Here is a 23,587-nt window from a genome sequence, read left to right on the forward strand (position 1 = left end):
TTCCTCCCTCCCCTCTCCCTCCTCCCTCTTTCCTCCCTCCCCTCTCCCCTTCCTCTTCCATCTCTGCCTTCCCTCTTATCACACCTCCTCTCCCTCTCACCTTCTCTACACTTACCTAAGCCTCTTCAAGTGTGTCTCCTAACACCTGTTATCAGGCACTTGGCACAAGGCCCCAGATCAAAGCAGAGATTAGGGGGCCTCTGCCCTCCCCCAGCCTGGCTGCCAGTGCCTCCCAATGCAGGCTACAGTTCACTTAGCTCCTTGGACTGTCCTGTGCCCCACAGAGGGCCACTGTTAGCTTGTGGTCCCCTCACAAGTCCTGGTCCTCACCCTGGCGAGGTGAGCATCTGCCTGGACCCTCCTCCCTCATCTCCTCCTGGACGAGCAGAAGGTAGAACACTTTCCCCTAATGACTTTCCTCTGGCTGTAGCTGGCCAGATGTTTTGCTGTTCAGGAGCATTCTGGCCCTGCCCAAAGCCCCAGGGGGTCATCCAGCCCTCCCACCCTTAGGTCAGCCGCAGATTTTTCCCAATCGTTAATGAGAACATTAAGCAGCCCAGGCCACTCAGGGGCAGATGGGGCCTGGCCTCAGATTATCTAGGGCTCTGCCAGTTTTCAGACAAGTCACTGGCCTCACATCTGTTTGGGGGTTGCCACTGGTTTCTAAGGCTCAGGCCGCTATCTAGGAAGGATGCCATGTGGGAGTCTCACTTGCAACTCTACTGGCTAAGCCTTGAGGGGAATTTACAGAGACCCATTCACCTGGTTTGCAGAGGGGCCAGAGAAGGGATTGTATGGGTTGAGCAGGCATCTGGGCTGGGCCTGGTCAGTGGCCTGCTTCATCATCACTGGTTCAGTCAGAGGAGTGAGTCCAATGGAGGGGAACTGGCGGCCACAAATTAGGCTCCATTAACCCTTGGGGTGGGATCCCCAGCTTCCAGGTGCCTCCTGACTCTGTAACCATGGCTGTTTAGTGAATGAAAGAATTGGAAAAGGAAAATAATTTCCAAGCTAGGCCTTTAAATCTGACCGCTTAGAAGGTAAAATTCGCCAGCCCTCTAGACACAGTGCTTCATATTCCTAGATCATTTGTATGGCAGGCAGTATGGTACAGTGGATAGGGAACTGCCCCCCCCCCCCCCCAGGGCTTAGGTCTTATACTCTGACCCCTAACATGTCAGTGCCCCCAGCAGCTAAGAGAAGTTTCAGGACTCTCTAGTGGACTGAGTTCTGATCATTATCCTCTTCCCTGGCTTTCATATCACTGTCCTACAGTTAACCTTTCTGGGCCTCAGTTTCCTCAGCTGTAAAACAACAGTTGGGATAGGGTGACTCTAAAGTCCCTTGCCATATTCAGCTTCTAATCTTCCAGTGCATTATGAGGATTTCATCATCAGAGATATTCAGAGTGAATTAACAAACATCCAGGTCAGGAGAGTTTGAGTGTGTCACATAGCTGTCGTGTGTCAGAGGAGAAACCTGAACCCAATGCCAGCCCTCTAGCTCACACTGCTTCTCACTGTTGTGACCCTGTGGGGCAGATGGTGATAGCTGACATTTTCCAGCTAGCCCTTTACAAGCATCTCACACTGACCTGATGAGGCAGATGCTGTGATCATGATGCCTCTTTTACTGATGAGAATACAGAGGGGGTTCAGTGATTTGCAGGTGGTCACATGGCTAGATAGCTGTGCTCAGGACCAGCCTCTCACTTTCCAAGAAAAGCCATTGCTTTCTGTGTGTGCAGAGATACTCCACTCTCTATGTAGATGTTGGCCATGAGTCACACATGACCTGGTGCATAGGTTTCAACACATCTGCATACTCCCCCCCAAAAGATCTGCATGTCCCAGTAGATGACTTCCTGCACCCCCCATGTCAGCCTCCCCATTCCCTAAATCCCTATGGCTTCCAGGATCAAATATACAATCCTCCATTGTTTGGCATTCAAAGCCCTTCACCCACTCTCCCCCTCCTGTCTTTGATCCCTGACATGCTGCACCCTCTTGGATCCAGGGACACAGCTCTTCCCAGCTCTCCATCTCCCAATGCCGTGTATTTCCCCTGACCATCCCCTATGCCTGGATTGCTCTCCCTCCTCATCTCTAACTCTTGGCTTCCTTCAACTAGTTCCCTGCTAAAATCCTACCCTCTATAGAAACCTCTCCCAACTCCCTTATTGCTAGGGAAGGTTTACAATCTTCCCTCTGGGGCCCTCTCCAAGGTAGCTGTCTACAGTTTGTTGTCTTCCCTGTTAGACTGGGAGCTCCCTGAGGGCAGGGACTATCTTTTGCCTGTCTTCCTGTCCCCAGCACTTAGCCCAGAGCCCCTGAACATAGTAGGCATTAATACATGCTTGTTGATTGACTATACACACTTTGAATATATATATACATATATATTCATGCATTTATGTTATATATTTTTATATATAATAAAATATATATTCATGCATTTATATTATTTGTATTTCATATCTAATATATATTATATTTCCATATTAGAGGGAGATATGGTACCACTCAGGGCTATGATTTTGGGAAACACTTGTGTAGTGTATACATTTATTCATCCCCTCTTCTGTTTACAGTCTTCTGCCACGTGTATATAACAGAGCACTCCTACATCAGTGTCAAGGCCGGGGTTTCCAGCACCACTCAGGAGATCCTCAAGATTGTGGCCGGGAAGCTCCAGCATGCTCAGGACGACCTGGCCCTGGTGGCTGTCACCTTCTCAGGGGGTAAATAATTTCCTGTGCTTGAATCCTAATCTCCTGCTGTCTCTCCTTCAGTAAGAAGGTGGGTGACATTCTGTAGAGCAAGTGTTAGGCTGGTCCCCTCCGGGTCCCCAGCTGGATGACCACGGGAACAATGAAAGGCTGCTTCCTCCCCTTGTTTCCATGACAACAGTCAATTCTTGGGTCCTGCTAGATGCTGAATTTTCTCCCCAAGAATGGAAGACCCAGGGTTTAGAAATGGGGTACAAAGCTCTTCAGATTTTACACTCTCGATACCTATATTTTTATATTTAAATTAAACTAGGAAACCACTGAAGGGTGACATTGGTTGAGGGAGGAAGGGAGGGAGGGATAAAGAGAAATGGAGAGAGAGAGAGAGAGAGAGAGAGAGAGAGAGAGAGAGAGAGAGAGAGAGAGGCAGAGGCACCGCCCAACTTTTTTTTTGTGAAATGAAAGAAAGACACAGGTAGTAAGGCAAAAAAAAAAGGCAAACACAGGTAGTCAGAATCACTGGACCACGTTGCCTCCGATGGACAATGTGGGTTTAGCCTCGGTCCTGATCCTTTCTTCTGTAGATATTTATGTAGCCCACAGAATGGCTCATTGTCTCTCTTGAATAAGATCTGCCAGATTACAAGCTGATATTATTGATCTTGGTGACCCTCCTGCGCCCCTCAGTTTCCCCCCCATCTCTGCCACAGCCCAGGCTCTCTGGCCTGCTGTTTTGTTTGCAACCCTCTTTAATAGCTCGTTACTCCTGGAGAGCACAAAAGAGGCGCTTTAACTCTGGGAGATGCAGAATCTGACAGTGTCTGTGAGGTTATTGAAGAGGGATGAGGGGGAAAAACCAGCCCATAGATGGCATTGCTGTTTGTCCTTTGTTCTGGTCCCTCTCTGGGGAGAAGGTCCCTGGATGGGTGGGAGCTTTAAAGAATTCTCAGACCGCTTAGTGAGTTTCTATTGTTTCACTGCTTCAAGGCAAATGAGTGAAGGATACAAACCAATCAAATTGTATATGCAAATTGATGCATCTAATCTTGCCCCAGCGGAGGTCAGTTGAAATTCCTGCTCCTCAACTTGCTTCCTGTGCCCACCTCCCATAAGGCTCAAGTTTTACCCCCATCCCCTTAAACATGGTGCGGCTGTATTGTTTCCATTCTTATGATGGATTGGTCATAAAGGCAAGTGTATCTCTCCAGCCAGACACGTGTTAATTTCATTTTAAGTGCCTAGCAAAATTAGATGACAAATTTAAAAGTGAAGTCATTCTTTACCCATTGAGCAAACAGGTCTTGTCAGAAAAGGTGATGATCACGGCAGCCCCATTTGCTTTCTGGAGAGTCTCCTGAGAGGCCGGCCACTGAGGTGCTCAGAGCTTGGGGAGGCAGGTTCTCCATCAGCAGTGAAGCCTCTGCAAATCCAGCAATTAATAAGTGGCTCTTTTATTGCCCAATATCTCTGTGATGCTGTGAAATGCCACTTTCATCCTCCATTAGATTAGACTCATCAACACTTTATAGATTTCTAATATGCAGAGACACATTATGGACCATCCCTAGAAGCATCCCACATATTGTGAGAGGTAGAGTAATTTAAAATCTATTAGTGGTGCTGCCTATTAAAAAAAATCTATTTTGCATGTAGCTCGTCCTCTTATAAGTAATGTGTTTTAATACACAAATCCAGTATTTAATGTGACCTTGATTTTAAGTGCATCATCTTAATTCCCTTTAGGGTGGTGTGGGCGTCTCCAGAATGGAGAACTGCATTTTCTCATCCCTGCCCTTCTCTCTTTCCCTTTTACTCCTTTCCTTTTACTTTCTGTCTTCTTACTCTTTCTTCCTTTCCCCCATTTTTATCTCCTTCGCCTTCTCTCCTTCCTCTACCTTTCTCCTTTTTTCTCTCTCTCCCTTTTGCCTTCTTTTCTTTGTCTTCTCTCTCTCCTTTCCTCCCCCAATGCTTTTTTCCTCTCTTTTTCTTCTCTCCTTTTCCTCCTCCCCTTTCTTTCACTCTTTGCCCCAATCCTCCTTCCCTCTCCTCCCTTTCTACCTTTCTCCTTCACTCTCCCTTCTCCCCTCTCCACTTCTCTTCTTCCTGTCCCCTTTTCTATGCCTCCTTCCTGTCTTCCTTATCCTCTCTCTTCCATAAGAGTGACTGGTACAGAGGCAGACAAAGGAGTCAGTCACTTTTACTCTCTCAGCCCTTTGTGTGGGCTGAGCCCTCCCCTGGGGCATGACTCTCTAGCCACTCCCTTGGCCCCCTCCCCTCTGGGGAAGAGGTTCCTTATAAACTAGTTGGTGGGTAATGGGGCATGCCTGTCTCAATCCCAGATACTTAGCTTCCTTGATTTAGAGAAACCCTTTGGATGTATACTTTCTGCCCTGGGAGCTGTTAAAATAAACCAATAATTTTCTCCTAGGACTCTGAGCCCCCAGACAGAAATCAAATTCTGGAAGATGTATCAGTTTTAAGTTTCCCACCCCTCCCAGGTCTTTTCCATCCTCTCCCTCAAGGCCACATTCAAGCAACAGTTTAGCAATTCTGTTGATTATAGCTGAGCTACATTTGCTGACTTAAGAAACAAAGTGAAAATTTAAACTCGAAAAGGTAAACACCTCCTAAAGCCCCAAGGAAAGTAACTGGTTTAAAAAGAGAGAGACAGAGACAAATTGAGAAAGACTGAGACCGAGAAGGTGGAGGAGAAAAAGGAGGAAGAGGAGGGGGAAGAAGGGGGGAGGGTGGAAGAAGAGGCGGAGGAGGGGGAGGAGAGAGGCCAACAGCTTTAGTCTCCAGCCTGAATGGATTTTAGCAGAGCAGGTTCTAGCCTATGAATGTGTCAGAGAGCTTACCATAGTGCATGGCATAGAAGCTTACTGTGTGTCACACACTGTGCTAAGCATTTTACAATGATTATCTCACTTGATCTTCACAAGAGACAGGTGCTAGTATTATCCCCATTTTACAGATTAGGAAATTGAGGCAAACAGAGGTTAAGTGACTTACCAAGGTTGCACAGGTAATAAGTATCTGAGGCAGAATTGAGCTCAGGTCCTCACTTGCCTTTTAACCAATTACATACTGTTTGAATAACTATTTTTGCTGCTTGAGACAAAATTTTCTAGTGTAAATATAGGTGTTGAGTGTACAAAACCCCACTTTCCCTGTAGGAACATTGGACTGATTTTCAGATATTCACCTGGCTTTCCCCTCTGTCTGAACCCTTTCTCTGGCTTTTTCTCATCTTTCTTTTACCTGGAATCTCTTTCAGGAGAGATCTCTCTCATGAATCTCTTGCCTGTAATCTGGGCCCCTTATAGTAGCATTTGACTCTCCAAGGAAGGGTCAGTCACCCTAGTCAGACACCATCGCTAACTTGTATGTAGTGGGGGTAAGGGAGCCTCTATACCCCTCCATGAGGGGAAGAGCTGTGTCACAAACCCTTTAGTAGGAGAGGTATAGAGCTCAGAACCCCAGAAATGAGTATACAAGTCAGGGGGCTCCTTGGAAGGGAGATGCACAGAGTTTTGCCCATTTGGGTGGTTTGTTTTTGGCCTGGACAGGGTCAGTGAAGAGGGTTGGCAGGCCCAGTGGGTGGACTTCTTTGGTGTGGGAAGCTCTTGGTGTGCAAACTCCCTCCCCCAATAAGCCTGTCATTTGTAGTCAGTAAGTTTTCTAGGGCCCTAAGAAGATAAAGTGACTTGCCCATGGTCACATGTGCATTGCATTAGAAGCAATCACCAGCAAGCATTCATTATGAACTCACTGTATGACAGGACTCAGACCTGGATGTTCGGAACTCCAAGGCCAGGCTCCTGTGCCTTAGGCCTTCCTGACTTTCACTTAGCTGAGCCTTAATGTTCATTGAATTGAACCCAGCAGAGCTGAGTGACTCTGCAATTGTCATCCCAGATTTCCAGTTCAAGACAGATTTATCTTTAAGGATATTTCTCAGTGAGATGTTACTATTGATATATCATCTGCCAGCACTGCTCCTCTTCTCACAAACCTGTTTCTTTCTATTTTGTTAAAGAAAAGCATGAACTTCAACCAAATGACTTCGCCATCTCCAAATCACTGGAGCTATCAAGTCGGATATATGTGTACCGGAAGGATCTGTCAGAGACTCTGGTAAGAATCATCAGGCCTTTTGTCAAATAGAAAAGAAACACAGGACAGAGAGAGAGAGAGAGAGAGAGAGACAGAGAGACAGAGACAGAGAGAGAGAGAGACAGAGACAGAGACAGGCAGAGACAGAGAGAGAGAGACAGAGAGAGAGAGAGAGAGAGAGAGAGAGAGAGAGAGAGAGAGAGAAAGGAAGGTAGGCTCCCTCCAAATGTGCCTTCAAGTATAAGGCAAAAAAACCCCAAAACATCCTTAGTTCTGATATGATTAATTTTCAATCCACAAACACCTATTAAGGCATTAATATGTGCTGGATGTTAATAATACATAGCCCCAAATGAAGCACGTCTTATAAATATAAAAATAATAGAAATTGGAAAGGTTTATTTCCTAACTCCCCATTCAGGTTCGTATCTCAAAAGGAGACATGATTTGATCTGAGAGGTTTTGACCCAACATGGATATGGATAGAGGTCTGAAGGAGGACCCATGAGGCTACCTAGTTCATTTTGCACATGGGGACTCTGAGGCCCAAAAGGAAACTAGATTTGCCAAAGGTCACCTGGGTAATAAGTGGCAGAACTTGAATTCTAGGGCCTTCCAGTGCCAAATCTGGCAGGCTTGCCAATGTCCTACCCTCTTCTCCCAGTTAAACTCTGCTCACTATAATCTACCTGTATGAAGCAAGCTCAGTACTTGGGTTGAATTCTTCCCCAGGACCTGAATTCTGGCACTAATACCTGGAGAGTTTGGAGAAGTCTGGCTCAGAAAAGGACCTTGGGCAGCCTTTGAGGCAAAAGAGAGCCTGGGCCTTTAATATACTCTAACTCGTCTACACCATTAGAATTCCCAAAAGCAACTGTGGAGAGAAAGCTTGCAGCCCCATCCTCTGTTTAAAGAGGAATCTAATGAAGGTACTTCTGATATCAGGGACAATTAGAAGGCTGAGGCAAGCCAGTCATGGGCTTTTGTTTTCAGTTCTTTCTAAGATTCTCCCTTCACTCCTCCTGGGCTTCCCGTGGGCAGATCTTCAGCCTCTTGGGATCGGAAGGGTTGACTGCATGATTTAGCCACAGTTCTCCAGCCAAGTCATTTTCCTTCTCTGGATCTGAGTTTCCTCATCTCTAAAAGGAAGGGGTTGAGCTAGGTCACCTCTGAAGTCCCTTCCAATTCTAACATTCTCCAGGTCTCAAATTTAGATTCAGTTTAATTTATCTTTCAGGTCTATGCTTCAATTAGAAATTTTCTGATTGGTCCATGCGTTTAAAACTGATGCTTCTATCAGCAAAGTGAAAACTGATGCTCTGAAGTCTGTATTTCATGTATATTATCCTATTCAAACCTCCCCGTGACCTTGGGAAATAGGTACCCCAGCCCAGGTTGATGAGGGTGTGGGAAATGAGCAATGTTGTAATGCCCATCTTACAGATGAGTTATCTGGCTGTCAAGACAGTGCTCTGTCTGTCCCTGACTCTACTGCCAGGATTCCCTTTGGGCTTAGGTACTTTGCTTCCAGAATGCATAAGTGTGATGTCGCTAACACAAATTAGCTCATCCTTTTGGAAAACAGGGGATAGGGTCCTGAAGCAGATAAACTTTGAGGACAGGAAAAGACCAGAGGAGGACATGTGTCTAAGGGAGGGAATCCTATCAGGGGACCCTGGGCAACATGAAGTATGAAGGCAAGGAAATGGAAAGGATTTCAAAAGGCCAAAGACACACTCCATCTATTTTATAATGGTGTGTAATGGAGGCAAGATGGGTGGCACTGAACCATGCTGTGGACTCAGAGTGCTCACCAGCTCTGGTCTCATTGGAAAGTTCTGGAGGAGATGTTATGCAGCTTCTGGAGAGCTGGCCAGCTCTGGGGAAATTTTGTCTTGTGCCCTGAAAAGCAGCAGCCTTTCAGAATCCCCCAAGGTGTCTATGCTCTCTTTCTCCTCCGATTTTCTTATGTTTGTTCATTGCGTTTCCCCCAGTGAAATGTGGGGGGATTTGCCTCCTCAAAGCCTAGCTCATAGAACACACAGTAAGAAATGCCTGAAAGATGAGGGGGCTTTGAAACCATGTAATAACAGTTCTACTTTGGACAGTCTCTGTTTCTATTAATATCATTTTATGCAAAAGAACTTTCAAAAATGAGAATTATACAATTTCTAGTTTAATATGAGTCTCTTCATTCAGAGAACATGTATTAGATGACTCCTGTATACCAGGAGCACAAGGCACTATAGATTAAAATATGAAGAATGAATTGATGCCTGGGAGAAATTGACCCTGCTGTGTCTTGTCCTCATGTAAGAAACCAAACTGTCAATAATTGCTTAATACTTAGCACAGAGCCTGGCACACAGTAGACACTTAATAAATGTTGATTGATAACTTGGAAAGCCCAGGGATGAAGGTCCTTCTTGGGAGAATTGGTATTATGATTCATTGATCTTCAACAGCTTTGGAAAGGGGCCACTAAAGTATTCACAGCCAGGATAGGCTAGTCAGATATTCTCCAATTAATTTTCCATATCAAACTTTAGGGTGGTACAATTATCATAGAGCTCACATGCAGGAGGATGAGCCAGAGCAGAGAAGGGAGAAGCCATTTCTCAGCCATCTAGAGAAAATAGAGCCAACTCTATGTCTAATGATCCTCTGAAAACACCTGTGATACACAAAACTAATTTTAGTGCCAATCTTCTGTGCAGTTTGGTCTCCTCCTGCTTTATCTGTCTCAGTCCGTGGGCATTTTTTTTACAGTTTTCCTTGTTCATGGAAAGTAAAGAATATGAAAGGTATTCCAAATACAAGCCACGTCCATCTTTCTGGACACGGCCCGAGACATTCCTTCCACTCTCCTCAATGGCCCACATACTCATGCAGATGAAGCATGAGAGCCATTTCAGGGAATTTGCTTTTATTATCTTACTCCAGGGGCAGGGGCCTATAATCAGATTTTATATTGTGTGGGAGAGAGGGGCTAATTCAATCAGAAGTCATTGATCGCAGACTCTGGTTTCTGAGCCTGTTTCCCAAATAGGTTGTAACTCATAGAAGGAGAACAGACGGGAAGAAAAATTAAGTGCACTCGTCGAAGATTATTGTCAGGGCCTCTGCAGAGTAAGTAATTTAGCAAGAAACATTTGGGAGTTGCTCAAGATCCCTTTGCTTCTGCCCATTCATTTAGAGCCCATTGGTCGAGAATGAGGAATCCCAACAAAGGTCGCTGAGGATCTTGGGAATGAACACATGGGACCTGGCCATGGAATTAATGAACTTTGATTGGAGCCTGTTCAATTCAATTCATGAGGTAAGCACTGGGGGAGAGAATGGTTGGTGGAAGAAATCTTTCAGAAAGCACCTCTTCAGTGTGGCTCCTGGGGAAGGCACAGAATAGGTATTTGTTGAATGGAATTAAAAAGGGAAGCAGAGTTCTAGAAGAGTTGGGAGGGACCTTTGGGGTCATCCGGTCCAGTCCTTATCTGAAACATTATTAATATTATTCAACAAATACTCATAGAGTATCTCTGCTCTATGTTCTGTACAAGGCACTGGACATACAGAGATGAAGCAAAACACAGGCTCCTGCCCTCTGAGTGCTTATATTGTACTAGAGGGAAGCGAGCTGTACCCAGTAAAAGAGAGAGAGAGAGAGACAGAGACAGAGACAGAGGGGGAGTGGGGCAGGGAAGGGAAGCTGTACAAGATGGCACCTCAGCTGTGCACTGCAGGCAGACAGGGATGCTAAGAGACCATCATGAGGATGGAAAACAGACTTGGAGCAGGGGTCGCTTGGGCCAATTCAAGGAGGCAGCAGAAGGGATGCCATGTAGGGGAAATAGCCAGTTTGCCTGAAATGGAAAGTGCAAGAAGGGACATGATGTGAACTAGGATTTGTATTGTGCTTTGTGAGGTTTCCAGTCAAGTATCATCATCAGTTTCCCAGCACTCCCTCTGTGTTTTCCTCAGGAGTCATTCCTTCATTCTCAAGGAGGAGCATTTCTTCCTCCTCTGTGAACACTCCCCTTCCACTTCTGCATCCCCTCAGCACCCTTCCAGTTCTAGGCCTTTGATTCTGTGACCTTTTGGTTGAGGAAGGCACTTTGTGACCAATATAGAGACCCTCAAATGTTGTAGCGATGATTCCCCCTCAAAAAAAAAAAAAGAAAGCAAAAAGAAAGCCAGCCTCTAAAGGCCCGTTCTGTCTCCGCAGCAAGAGCTCATTTACTTCACATTCAGCCGACAAGGAAGCAGCGAGAACACGGTGAAGCTCAGTCTCCTGCTCCAAAGATGCAACGAAGTCCAGCTGTGGGTGGCCACGGAGATCCTGCTCTGCAGCCAGCTCTGCAAGCGCGTGCAGCTGGTGAAGAAATTCATCAAAATTGCGGCTCAGTAAGTGGCAGCCCTGGGGGTGCACGTAGACAGGGGCTCTAGGGCACGGGTGAGGCTCTGGGAGGGCCCCCAAGATCCCCATGTCTAGAATGTGCAGAAGCCTCCCGTGTTAACGTGGGGAAACAAAGGTCACAAGAGAGAGCCTTGCGGAAGGCCCCAGCCGTGGAGGGCAAAGCTGGGCTGGGAAACCCAATTTTTTGGCTAGCACTTTCTTTCCACTGTGCCACACTGACTGCCCTCGAGGATTGTAAAGGATCCCTGACCTTGTGGAGGGTGGGTACTGTTTCCAACAATTCAGACTGACCAGTCAATCAGAAGATATTCATTACGCATCTTCTACAAATCAGGTCCTGAGCTAAGAGGCAAATGGTCTTGGCTGAGTTTGGACTTACAGTTTTTAAAAAATTGAAAACATTTCCATGTTGCAATAAATGTTTAGATTAGGGGCTAGAGAAACCCATAGCGTTTAGGGAACTGATCCCATATGGTTGTTATGAGGATCCAATGGAATATCTGATAATCATTGCCTATGCTCTCCTCTTCCTCCTCCTCTTCCTCATCCGTCTAGCCCTCAGATCAGCCCCCACCATGCTTCACTGGCCATTCATCACCCCCTTATATGGGGCCACCACTACCCCAGCCTCCCAAACAGCCTTCCCAACACAATGCAATGAAAGGTTTGGGGCTAGCCTTCAGTCAGTCCCCTTCCAATCCTTACACTGATGCTGTTAGATTTTGAACCCCGGCAGTTTACAAAGGCAGTCAGGAGAGTGCAGCTGCAGCCACTGCCCAGGGGAAACGGAGCTTATCTTTGGGGCTCTCTGCTCCCTTGGGCTCCCATGGGCCCCCTGCCTGCCCAAAGCAGCCCTCTCGTATGTGTCTCTGCTTGGAATATTTTTACAAACATGAGACTTTTTCTTAAGTAGATATTATTGTGCTGGCCTCCATCTGTGACTCTGCTAATACTGTGAACACACAATGTGGCCTGAGACATCCCTGGCTGTCCTGGCCTTTTTGCTTGAATAATCTGCTGAAATATGTCAAGGGATGAGGTTATTAGTAAGAAAGGGACAGTCAATCTCACGGCCATCTAGCTCAAATCTCAGGGTTAGTGTATCCTTTCCTTGAGGGCAGTGACACTGGTGTATCTCTTCTCCATCTGGCCCCTTCCTCTTGTGCTACTGAGAGAGATTCTATCCCTTGGAATGCAAATAGAAATGTAGCCTTAATTTCCTTATTATTATTCCAGTTGGAATAACCAAGGGAAATTAGTCATTTACACAAAGAAACGTATTCTCCTGGCTCATTGACACCCTATTTGCATATTCCTGTCCATAGCAAATGAGCCCTTAGCCCCAAGGTCTCCCCAACCTCTCCCTCTCTAGCTCTGTGGGATGGGGTGACTTAGTTTCCTCAGTCTGGCTACTTTAATGGGGAATTTGCTGTGCAGCAACATACAGTGAAGAGCCAGTGGTTGAACTTGATTTTGTGGTCACCACAGTCTTTCAGACTTTCATTATTATTACTGTTCCCTGGAAGTAGAGGGAGAGGTTGTGTGGTGAGGTGGATAGGGTGCTGGAGTGGGAACCAGGAAGACCCAGGTTCAGATCTGGCCTTGGCCACTTACTAGTTCTGTGACCCTGGGAAGGAGGTCCCTTAAACTAGCTAAGCCTCAGTCTCTTCACCTGTAAAATGGGGAATAATTGCACCTACTTCACAGGGCTGTGGTGAGGCCTAGATGAGAGCATTTTCCAAGCTTTTCAGCACTCTACAAGGCTGTGGGAGGATCAGAACCGTAGAATCAGTGGTACTTGAGTAGGGTCTGAAGTGCCAGAGGTTTTTACCCTGGCAGGTGGGAGGCAGCTTCTGTCTTGTGTGGTTCTGCTTTTTGGGAGGATTGGTGGTAAAGAAACCTCATTCAGATATACAAGGGATTCATTGAAGATGTCAAAGTTATCACTCCATCTATGATTGAGTCAACAAATTACTTGACTTTTAAGGTGTACGCAAGGAAAGGCTAGCCAACAGGCACTTACTGAATGCCTACTGTGGGCTGGATACTGGAGATCTGGGGAAAAATGAAAGACAAAAACAATTCCTGCTCTCAAAAAGTATATGTTTTAAGGGAAGGAACAACACATAGACAACTCTGTAAAAACAAGATATAGACCAGATAAGTTGGAGGGAATCAACAGAGGGCACTGTGAATGAGAGCTCCCATGTCCTTGTTGGGACTGGAAAGGGTCCCTGGCCTTGTGGAGACTGTGGGCACTGTCTCCGCCTTGCAGATTGATCAGTCCATCAGCAGACAACCATTAAGCACCTTCAAGGAGTCAGCTCTCAGGCTAGGGTGCTAAAGATGCCAAGTCAAGACCACAGCCCACCCACCCAGTTGCTTTCTCATCCTGTGGGACTCTTGGGAATATTCTCATAACATTTTAAATTTACTTTGCCTTTTAAAAAAAGGGAATTCAGCATATTTAGTCAATTTAAAGTACAGGATGATTCCATATATTTTATGGGGAAAGAAAAAGGGAGAACTACCAAGTAATTGAATATTTTCTGAGTAACTTTCAATGAAGGCTTAAAAATATGATGTAACAAAAAGCCAGAACACTAATATTTCATTTGAAAGATAGTAAAAGGAGGAAGGAGAAAAGGAAATGTAAAGGCAAAAGCCCTTGGATAAACAGCATTGAGACATTAGGGAATGGTGCTGGATTTGGAGTCCAAGGATGTGTTCAGATCACTTCTCTGTTCATTACATACATGAGCTACTGGGTGAATTCTTTGTATCTCTGCACACACTTTTCTGATCTGTACAGTGATACTTAGTGGTTCCTTCCAAGGTGAAATCAGGGGTATCTCAGTGATGCCTGGATGGCATTGTGGGCCAGGAGTCAGAAAGACCTCATTTCAGATGTGGGAACAGACACTTATCAGCTGTGTGACCCTGACTGTGCAAGGCACTAAACCTCTCTTTGCCTCAGTTTTCTCATCTGTAAAATGGAGGTAATTAATAATACCTACTCCCCATGGTTGTTGTAAAGATCAAATGGGATAATATTTGTAAAGCATTTTGCAAACCTCAAAATACTGTTACAAATGCTGTTGTTAACCTATCATTCAAGAAGTAACAGAGACACATCAGGTTAGGGTTGATGTAAAGCACCTGGGAAACATTAACTTATGACTTTACTTACTTATCTTGTGGATGGGGCTAAGGATAGAGGAGAGAGAAAGAAAGGACGTTGGGGTAAAGGAATTACTCCAAAAAAAAGGCAGTGGTGGGCAAGACACTTAGTTGGTCACTCCACTCAGGAACAGTGGTCTCAGACTCCCTCAGAGAAATCCCATGATGAGATATTACTAATGGCACGGGGACTGGGATGTGCCCCCATGTGTGTCAGATTTAGAAACCCCTGGCAGCACCTATAGCTTCCAATGAACATGGAGTATTGAGCATCTGATTAACAGGAATCATTTGTTAAGTTAGGAAGACACAAAATGGTGAATGGGAGTGAGATGTTCCCCATCACCAGCTGGCAGTCTTCCCAGTGGAGGTCTCATGCCAGTGAAGTTCTAGCATCATTTTTTCCATCATGGGATGCCATTTCCCCTGCCCTTATTTGTCTAATTTTTGCTTCGAGCCACTGCCCTAGGGACTTGGCCACCCTCTCAGCCCTTCGCCCTAGCCTCCTCACTCTTTCCTCATTCTTGCTATTCTTTGTACTGCTAATAGATTAATTATGTCCAGCCCCAGATCTGATGATGCCAGTTCTCTGCTGAAAATCCTTCAATAATTCCCTACCATCTATCTGGTAACATTTGACCCACTCAGCCTGGTATTCAGGCCCCTAACTGGTTTCAAGCTTTGTTTCCTGCCCCTTTCTTCTCCCTTGTCTCTCCTTCAGTCACATTTCACTATTCACCATCTCCTTCGTATACCTTATATTTTCCCATCTCTGTGCATTAGTTCACCCCATTGGTTCACTCAGCCCACCCATTTTTAAGACCCACTTCAAATGCCGCCCCTTCCATGAAGTCTTCCCTGATCTGCCCCCTACTTTTGGAACTCAAATACCACTTGGTCTGTACCTCTTTCTAATCCACTTGCCATGTGTAGTTTTGTAGCACAATTATTGACTTACATGCCTTAAACATCCTTTATTATAAACTCTGTGGGGGCAAGGGATGATTTCCTCTTTCTATGTTATCCAATACAGAGCAGGTCCCCAACAAAGGTTTGTTGAAATAAGTCAGTATTTTTTCTTTAAGAGCTCGAATCAGAAGCATAGCTTTATGAATAGCATTTCCATAGCTATCCATTATAAATATTCATATTATTATGGCTCTACCCTGGAGCCATTTTGATGGAGACAAATGGAATACAGGTTTAAAAGGGGATATAAGTTGCTGATGAGCTGTATGGGGTGATGAGATCTTTACTGGAAAAAAAAATGAAAACAAGGGGTTGATTCATGAATCCTTAGCATGAGAACAAACAACTGGGGTGAGTATCCTAAGGAGCGTTTGCAGGACAAGTGATAAAGGCAGATGAAAGCTTGAGGCCTTCTGTCACGTTTCTAAGGAAAGCGTGAGGGGAAGGGGGATAATGTAAAGTGACTCGGGGGTGCTTAGAAGGCCCCAGATTTCTAAAGGGGATTATCTGGTGAAATTTTGGGAAATATTCTTCTAATAATTCAAATGCTTGTTAGCCATATGACCATGGTCAGAGTCAAAGGGGAATAATAGCATGTCTATTAACCTTTACCATATGGGGGTGGCACAAGAAAGAGCTTTACAAACTTATAAAGATATGAGCATTAATGGTAGCAACCATTTGCTATTATAATTAGTAATGTGAGTGTGAATGAGAAAGCTTTCTGGGAGTGTTTGAAATGGTCCCTAGCCTTCCACTGCAGTGGTCAGGAGTGGATGCCCATGGGGAGGACCCTTCAGCTCTCCACGCTTGACCTCAGGGGCCAAGGAGATCCTTTTCACCTTTTCTATTCAGGATTATCCAAAGAATGGACATTGACCTCAAAGTAAAATCATCTTCCTTTTATTCCAACAGCTGCAAAGCCCAAAGAAACCTGAATTCTTTCTTTGCCATCGTAATGGGTCTCAATACTGCATCAGTCAGCCGGCTGTCTCAGACCTGGGAGGTAAGAAGCTGAGATCAGAGCACCATTGGGGGGAGGGGGGGGCGCGCAGGGTGTGCTTTAACCAGAGTGGAAAGGGATTCTGTGAAAAGACTGCCTTTGGAAAGGTTGGACTGAAACACTTTTTAGAAGTGGATATATTTTATTATTAAAAATCTAAGTAAATGTATTGAGTTCTGAGGAACCGTATTAAAACAAAGGGAAAGATTTCTGTTTATTGCAAAGGAGAACATAGCAATTTGGGGGCTATTTGGGAAAGAAGGGAAATTGAAGGGTGAGAAGCCTTAAGTAGGGTCAGTTCTGCTGGGATTTAATATGTTGGTTCTGGCCGTTTCTGTTTTAATGAATGACAAATGCAGCAGCATTAACTCTGACCTAATTACATCGATTAATGATCCCCAAAGCCTGAAACTAATGTACAGATATCAACCAGGAAGCAATAGGCAAAGAAATCCAAATCAGTAATAAAGAAGAGAATTGAAATGTCTGGAAAAATCTTGTGTTCAAAACATTCTGGTGTCTTCAGTTCCTCCTGAGGGGATAGAGGGTAGGCACTAGACCTGTGGAACCTCCAGGAGAAGGAAATTCCCTTCACTAATGCAGGTTAGCTAACACCTGCTCTACAACCCATATAGTTGCCTAAAGATCAGTTAAAGTATTTGCTCAAGGGCACACAGCCAGTATGTGCAGGAGGAGGACTCAGACCCATGTCTTCCTGGTTTCAGGACTGTCCTTTCATTCCATAAACCATCCTGCCTCTGGAGTCTAGTGAATGTATGGCAGGTGCCTCAAATAATCCTGGCCTTTCCAAGCTTCCCCCAGAGAAAAGGAAACACTTGTGTTGTGTATGCATTTATTCATCCCCTCTCCTGTTTACAGTCTTCTGCCACATGTATATAACAGAGCACTCCTACATCAGTGTCAAGGCCGGGGTTTCCAGCACCACTCAGGAGATCCTCAAGGAGAAAGATGAGGAGGGAGTAGTGACCTTCTTGAACCGATGAGATATTTAGAGTTCTACTGAAGCAGAATCACATAGTGGGAGCTGAATTTGGCCTCAGAAAGACCTGAATTCAAATTCCACCTTTGATACTTGCTAGCTGTGTGACCCTGGGCAAGTTGTTTAATCTTTATGAGTCACAGGCACCTCTCTAAGGCTGCCCACGATAGATGGTTTATGTGAAATTGTAGGTGCTTGGTGTATTGAAATATGAAAACATTGTTATCATGTTCTTCCCTATTTCCAAAGGGTATTATTTGGCAGATAGGGAAGGAAAGAGATGGAGGTTATCACGGGATCATAGATTTTGACAGGTGAAAGAGATGGTAGCAACCAGTATGGTCCAACACCTTTACAAAAAGAAACCCTTACTATAGTATACCCAATAAGTAACCATCCAGCCTTGGCCCAGAGATTTCCAAGGATGGGGAGCTCAGCCCCTCCTGTGGCAGCCCATTCCCTTGCACAGTTTTACTTGTTAGCGAGTTTTTTCTAGATGTTGAGCCTTGGTTGGCCTCATGACAACTGCAGCCCACTGTTCCTGGCTCTGCCCCCGGCACTAAACAGAGCTGCCTAATCCACTTTCCATTCAGGTACTCTCATATCTCCACTAACACCATCTGTATTGAGTCACAGGTACCAGAGGCATTCCAATACTTACAGCTAGAAAGCACATGGAATTTTAAAGCTATCTTTGTGTCGGTCCCTGGCAGCTAGGACAGCACCTCCTGATTCATAGCCGGCTGCTAATAAATGCTGGTTGAATGAGAAAGGTTTTGAGTAAAGTCTGGGTAATGACCTATATATCACCATCATAGGGACCAGCCCAACTCAGTTCCAAGAGACTCATTGCCAGGTTGGACACAAGGAAATAAATTTTGGAGACATAGAAACTCTCAAAACCAAAATGCTTGGTCGTGGAGTTTGTGATCTAACACTGACGGTCCAGGCACCCCCACACCTACCAAGTCATAGCCCCCCAGAGTACTGACATAAGGTAGTATAGCCTCATGCCCTGCCAAGAAGGGCCTGCCCATTTATGTGCCTATACAGGCCATACAACAGAACATTCAGCAGGATGCCCCTGGGCTCTCTTCTGGGCTTAGAGCTTCTCTTTCAGCTTGGTGACTTCCTGGGGTGACTTCAACACCTGTTGAAATACTTGTATATTCAAACACAGAGGCCTGCCCCAGGTTTCATGGGACCAAATAGGCCAGAGCACATCATTTTTTTTATACTTTCACTCACTGCCTTGAAAGCTAATTAGGCCATTTATGTAGAAGATGTCAGCCTACATTATTATTTTGAGCTCAACATGACTATTAAATACAAACAGAGAATACATCAAAGTTGGGACAGAATTGAAACCAAAGAAGTTTTCATTAAAAATCATTGTTGTGCAGAATGTCTAATGAGGCTAGATAGGTTTCTCAATGAGGGGCCATTATACTCCATGCTCCTCAATGACATTTGTCAGAGCCATCATGCTAAGAGTATGACAAGAAAGAAAGACCCAACCAGGATGCTGTTCATCGAGAGTTTTTCTATTCAGAAACTTAACACATGGAATAAAACTTGACAGAAATGATCCTTTGTACCCCTTGACTTATTTGCCCTTTACCCTCTGGTTTCTTTTCTTCCAGAAAATCCCCGGGAAGTTTAAGAAGCTTTTCTCTGAGTTGGAGAGTTTAACGGTAAGTCGTCCCATCCACCTGATGTCAAGATTCTGTCGTGTGCTTGTTTTAGAAGCAGCTTATGGTCTGAAGGCAGGTGGTGTCAGATGGACTACATTCATTCCATATTGAAAGGTGTAGGAATCTGCTCTGGGGGATGATTTTCAGAAGCAATATTTGAAGTCATCCCCTAAAGCTCCCTTGAAATGTGAGACAGGATGAAATGGAAAAACAAATAGATACATTGCCCTCAGCTCTTTCTTATTTTTAGAATTATTTGAGGAGTATTACAGTGTTATTTAAAGAGTATTTTTAGAAAACATCAGTGGGGCTCTATTGTTTCCCTGAAGTCTCTATGGATCATTAAGGTAGATGGAGGTGGATTTTTCTTTGAAGATGTAACAACAGCAGAGGAACCTTATGATGGAAATTATGCTGAGAAAAAGAAACAAGAGAAAATTCATGTAGGCAGAGACCCAACTAGGAAGGGGAGGAGCTAAGGGGTTTGCCTAGGGTAGAAAATTTCAAGGGCCCCAACTATCTTATCCTATGGCTGCTTCTTCCTCTCTGTGAGTGAACAAACTGCCCTCATGCTGGTAGTAAGGGTGTCCACGTTCTGGGAACACTTCCTTCACTGCCAACCCTGCCTCTGGGGAAGAAGCTTCAGTGGCTTTATCTGGGGGCTGGACATTCCTCTCTTGCACCCACTCACCCAGCTGTGATGACACACACCAGATGAGCCTCCCCACCCACCCATTCACCTCCACCCTGCCTCAAGAATATCTGCTTTCAGCTCTGCACATGAGGCCAGTCTAAGAGTGTTCAAAAGGTATACCTTCCAAAGTCATTTCCCATTCATGAGAAGCAGCAGTATGGGTTTTGTTAACTATTTGGGCCATTGATTCTCTTTTAAAAATTCATGACCTCCATCCTGAGAAAGGAAGCTCTTCATAGGTAAACCACCTTCCTGTTGTGAGACCAAGGTGGATTTTAAATGTTTGTAGCTCATTTGTTTTTTCTCTGTTTCCTCCATGGTCCTACAGGACCCTTCCTTGAATCACAAAGCCTACAGAGATGCATTCAAAAAGATGAAACCTCCCAAAATCCCCTTCATGCCGCTCCTGCTTAAAGGTAAATCTGCCCTGGTATTCTGGTGGTAATTTCATCTGTTCAGTAGCTCTGCAGCCTGGTGGAGAGGGGACCAGCTTGGAATTGGGAGCATCTGAGTCTGGTCTCTGACATTTACTGTCTGGGTGACCCTGAACAAGTCACTTTCAATGCCCAGTGCAACCCTTTCTAGACTAAAAGCCACACACAAGGGCTGGATTTGGAGTGAGGAAAGAGCTGAATTTGAATTCAGACTCTGATACCTACCATTGTATGACTACAGACAGGCAAATCACTTGACCTCTTGAAACCTCAGATTCCTCATCTGTAAAGTGGGGATGTTTTCACTTTTTTTTAAAAACTTATATGTGGAGGTAGAGGGATGAGACTTAGAAAAACCAATTGTGTTTGCTCTTGGAAAAGAATAGTCCAACTGGCTTCTGATACGTCAAAATACCTTAATTGTCCTGGGAAGAAAATCCCCAGGTATTAAGCTTTTTATAACTTACAGAGAGCCTAGGTAAGTCACTCAAAACTGCTTGCCTCAGTTTCTTCATCTTGTAAAATGAGCTGGAGAAGGAAATGGCAAACCACTCCAGTATCTTTGTCAAGGAAAGGTCATAAAGAGTTAGACAAAACTGAAAATGACTGAACAGCAAACTTACAGAATGTGGGACTGGTAAGGTTTTTGTGGTCTTGTCATTCAACACTGTTTCTAAGCTCTCAGGATCCAGGGATGATAGAATGGGGTTGGGAAGGATATTCAGGCTGCCCTTTCATTGTCTGGCTGAATGAAGCTCCAGCAATAGATGTGAAAGGAGCATCCCAGTACACATAACAAGAAAGCAGCTTGGCTGGTCTTGGCACCAGAGCACTCTGCCTTCAGGCCACCATGACTCCTTTACCACAGGATGTGCTTCCATTAAAACCTGCGCACTCTAGAATCTTCCATCAGGAAGACCAAGAAGAAACACTAGAATAAAGGAAGCAACCTGCACGGCCACCTCCTGACTCTGAAGGCAATGGCCATAATGCACCAGCACCTTCCCCATGTATCTTTTTGGTTGTTGGGAGAAGCAATAGAACACTGGGAATATTGGGAGAAGACGTGCTTTCTGCTTGCTGAGGGAGGACCCGTTTGAGGAGATGCAGTGGGGGGAGGCACAAGAGAAAGCCTGTGGACTGGGCAGTTGGGAGTGCTGGCCACGTTGGGGAGAGCAGTTTCAATGGACTGATAAGGTCACGCCCAGATTGCAGAGGGATGAGAAATGGGTAGGTGTGAAGGAGGCACTTCTCACTCCCCACTTCTAGTAAGCTGGCAGATCCTGTGCCTCTGGCCTTGGCACAGTGTCTTCTACATCCCTGTTACCTCTTGCTCACATCCTCCCTCCCTGGGTCTATGCCTCATTTCCCAGCTCTACTGTGTCCCATCACCAAGTAATTCTTCCTCCACATGGTTGCCTCTTACCCATCTGCCTCCTGGTCATGCTGCCCCTCTGGTCAGACACTTTCAGTGGGTCCCATGCCAGGGTGATCAAAGTTTAAACTCCCTACCTGGCATTCAAGGCCTTCCCCCATCTGATTCCAGCCCACATTTCCATTCTTTGGGCCCCTCACATCCCCTTTTCTGCCCTTTCCTGCCTCCATACCTTTGTTTATGTCACCACCCCCATAACTAAAGTAGATTCTTCATCCCCCAACTCGCCAGTCTCTGCCCAGTAAAATTCTTTCCTTCCTTCAAGGACCAACTGAGGTTCACAACAGCCCTATTCTCGCCTGAAATTTCCCAGCAGAATCCCTTCCTTTGCCCTGGTTGCATTATGTCATAATGTCTGTGGCCTATGTTAGCTCACCTAATGGGATCCCATGGGTTGGCCTGGCTCCTACCTCACTAGCAACAGAGACTTCCTTCCCTCCCTGAACTTGAGGAGAGCTCAGGGAGCCCTAGTAGAAGGAGCTGACAGACTCCTACAAACACTGATTTATGATCTTCATCACATACAGAAGGCTAAGCTGTATGAAATGGGTATAGGGCAGTAGGGACATCCAGCCAAGCAGATCCCAGCATGTACAAGGTAAAAAAAAAAAAAAAGTTTTGTTTGCCTGAAACAGAAACCATAAAGACACGGCATCTAAGCTGTGCAACCTCAGATCACATTTTGCTGAAGTTCATTTGATTCATATTTTAAACTCCCATCATTCAGGGCTCTGATTTTTATTTACTAACCCAAAGGCAGGAACTGTAGGCAGCCCTGCAGTCACTGAGTTTCCATATGGACAAGTGGGGGGGAGGCAGAGGAATGGGGACGCATCTGGGAACGAAACAGATTTGAGTCTGAAAGCTTTTATTGGAAGCAATAAATAATTTTTAAAGTTACAAGAAAGCCCTTGACAGCCTCTTTTTAAGCTCAACTCAAATGAAGCGCAGCTCCCCACTGCACATGTTCACCCTCTGAAAAACTAAGCTGGTTGGATTTCCACCCCCCCCCAATACTTAATAAAATTTGGTGTGTCACCCTTATATCTGAGCACGGATGCAATTTTCTGCTCCACTGAGTTTATCTATGCTTTGTCGTTGGCAGCAAAGCAGATTTCTAATTTTTTCCCCCGCAAATATCTGCCTTCATCTTAAAGGAATGAGCAGAGAGTAAATGTTCTATTTGGTTTTTAATTAGACGCCTTCTCTAGTTTTAAATCAGCATTTTGCGGTATTGTTCCTTTATCTTGATTTGTTTCTGTCAATTTGACAACACACCTGGGCGGGCACAAATCTTTGGTCCCAATCCCCCTGCCCCCATTTGAGAGCTGCTAACACTGGCATCAAAAATAATTTAGAAAAGGACAGTGGGTTAGCATGAAACGTGACACAGAATTTCTCATGCCTGGAGGGACATCATTCAGTTAAAACAAATATGGTCTGAAATTAAATCTTTCAATCAAAGTTGAAAACACTTTTTTTTTCCTGGTGAGTTGGACAGGATTCTTCCTCCCTCCATTTCTCTCTTCTCCCTCTTCTTTCTAATTTCTCTGTTCTCTTCTGTTTCTGGATCCGTGTTTCTCAAAATTTATCAACTTGAATTTGTAATTGGTGCCTAGTTCCTTGGGAATGTTTTTAATTAGGAAAGTGTGCTCACTGGTTTGATGGAATTGGATTACTTGGGCTTATTGGAATGACTCTTTAGAGTGACAGCTTTCAATCAAAATTCAATCCTTCAACAAACCATTTGTTGTCTTTGGGACTGTTACTTTGTCTAAACCTGAGATTTCATCAGTCTCTGTAGTTCCTGGTGAGCAAACTTCCTCTTCCAATATAGATGAACAATTCTCCGACACTTTACAGTCTTAGAGAGTTGCCTGGGATGTAGAGGAGTTCAGTGACTCTCCTGGAGTCTCCAAA

At 45.0% G+C, this 23,587-nt stretch overlaps 1 protein-coding gene across 1 annotated transcript in view; it reads left to right on the forward strand.

Annotated features, from left to right (window-relative positions):
- Positions 1-23,587, forward strand: part of RAPGEF5 (Rap guanine nucleotide exchange factor 5) — a 245,401-nt gene that overhangs the window by 207,225 nt on the left and 14,589 nt on the right. Inside the window, exons 17-23 of the mRNA XM_069088737.1 lie at positions 2,591-2,740; positions 6,768-6,865; positions 10,041-10,163; positions 11,067-11,245; positions 16,323-16,413; positions 19,054-19,104; positions 20,127-20,214. Of these exons, the coding sequence (XP_068944838.1) occupies positions 2,591-2,740; positions 6,768-6,865; positions 10,041-10,163; positions 11,067-11,245; positions 16,323-16,413; positions 19,054-19,104; positions 20,127-20,214 (780 nt within the window). The remainder of the gene's footprint in view (positions 1-2,590; positions 2,741-6,767; positions 6,866-10,040; positions 10,164-11,066; positions 11,246-16,322; positions 16,414-19,053; positions 19,105-20,126; positions 20,215-23,587) is intronic.

This window comes from Petaurus breviceps, unplaced genomic scaffold, assembly GCF_028583685.1.
Source record: "Petaurus breviceps papuanus isolate PSGF00001 unplaced genomic scaffold, PetGlider_PUasm1.0 185, whole genome shotgun sequence".
Classification (NCBI taxonomy): Eukaryota; Metazoa; Chordata; class Mammalia; order Diprotodontia; family Petauridae; genus Petaurus; species Petaurus breviceps.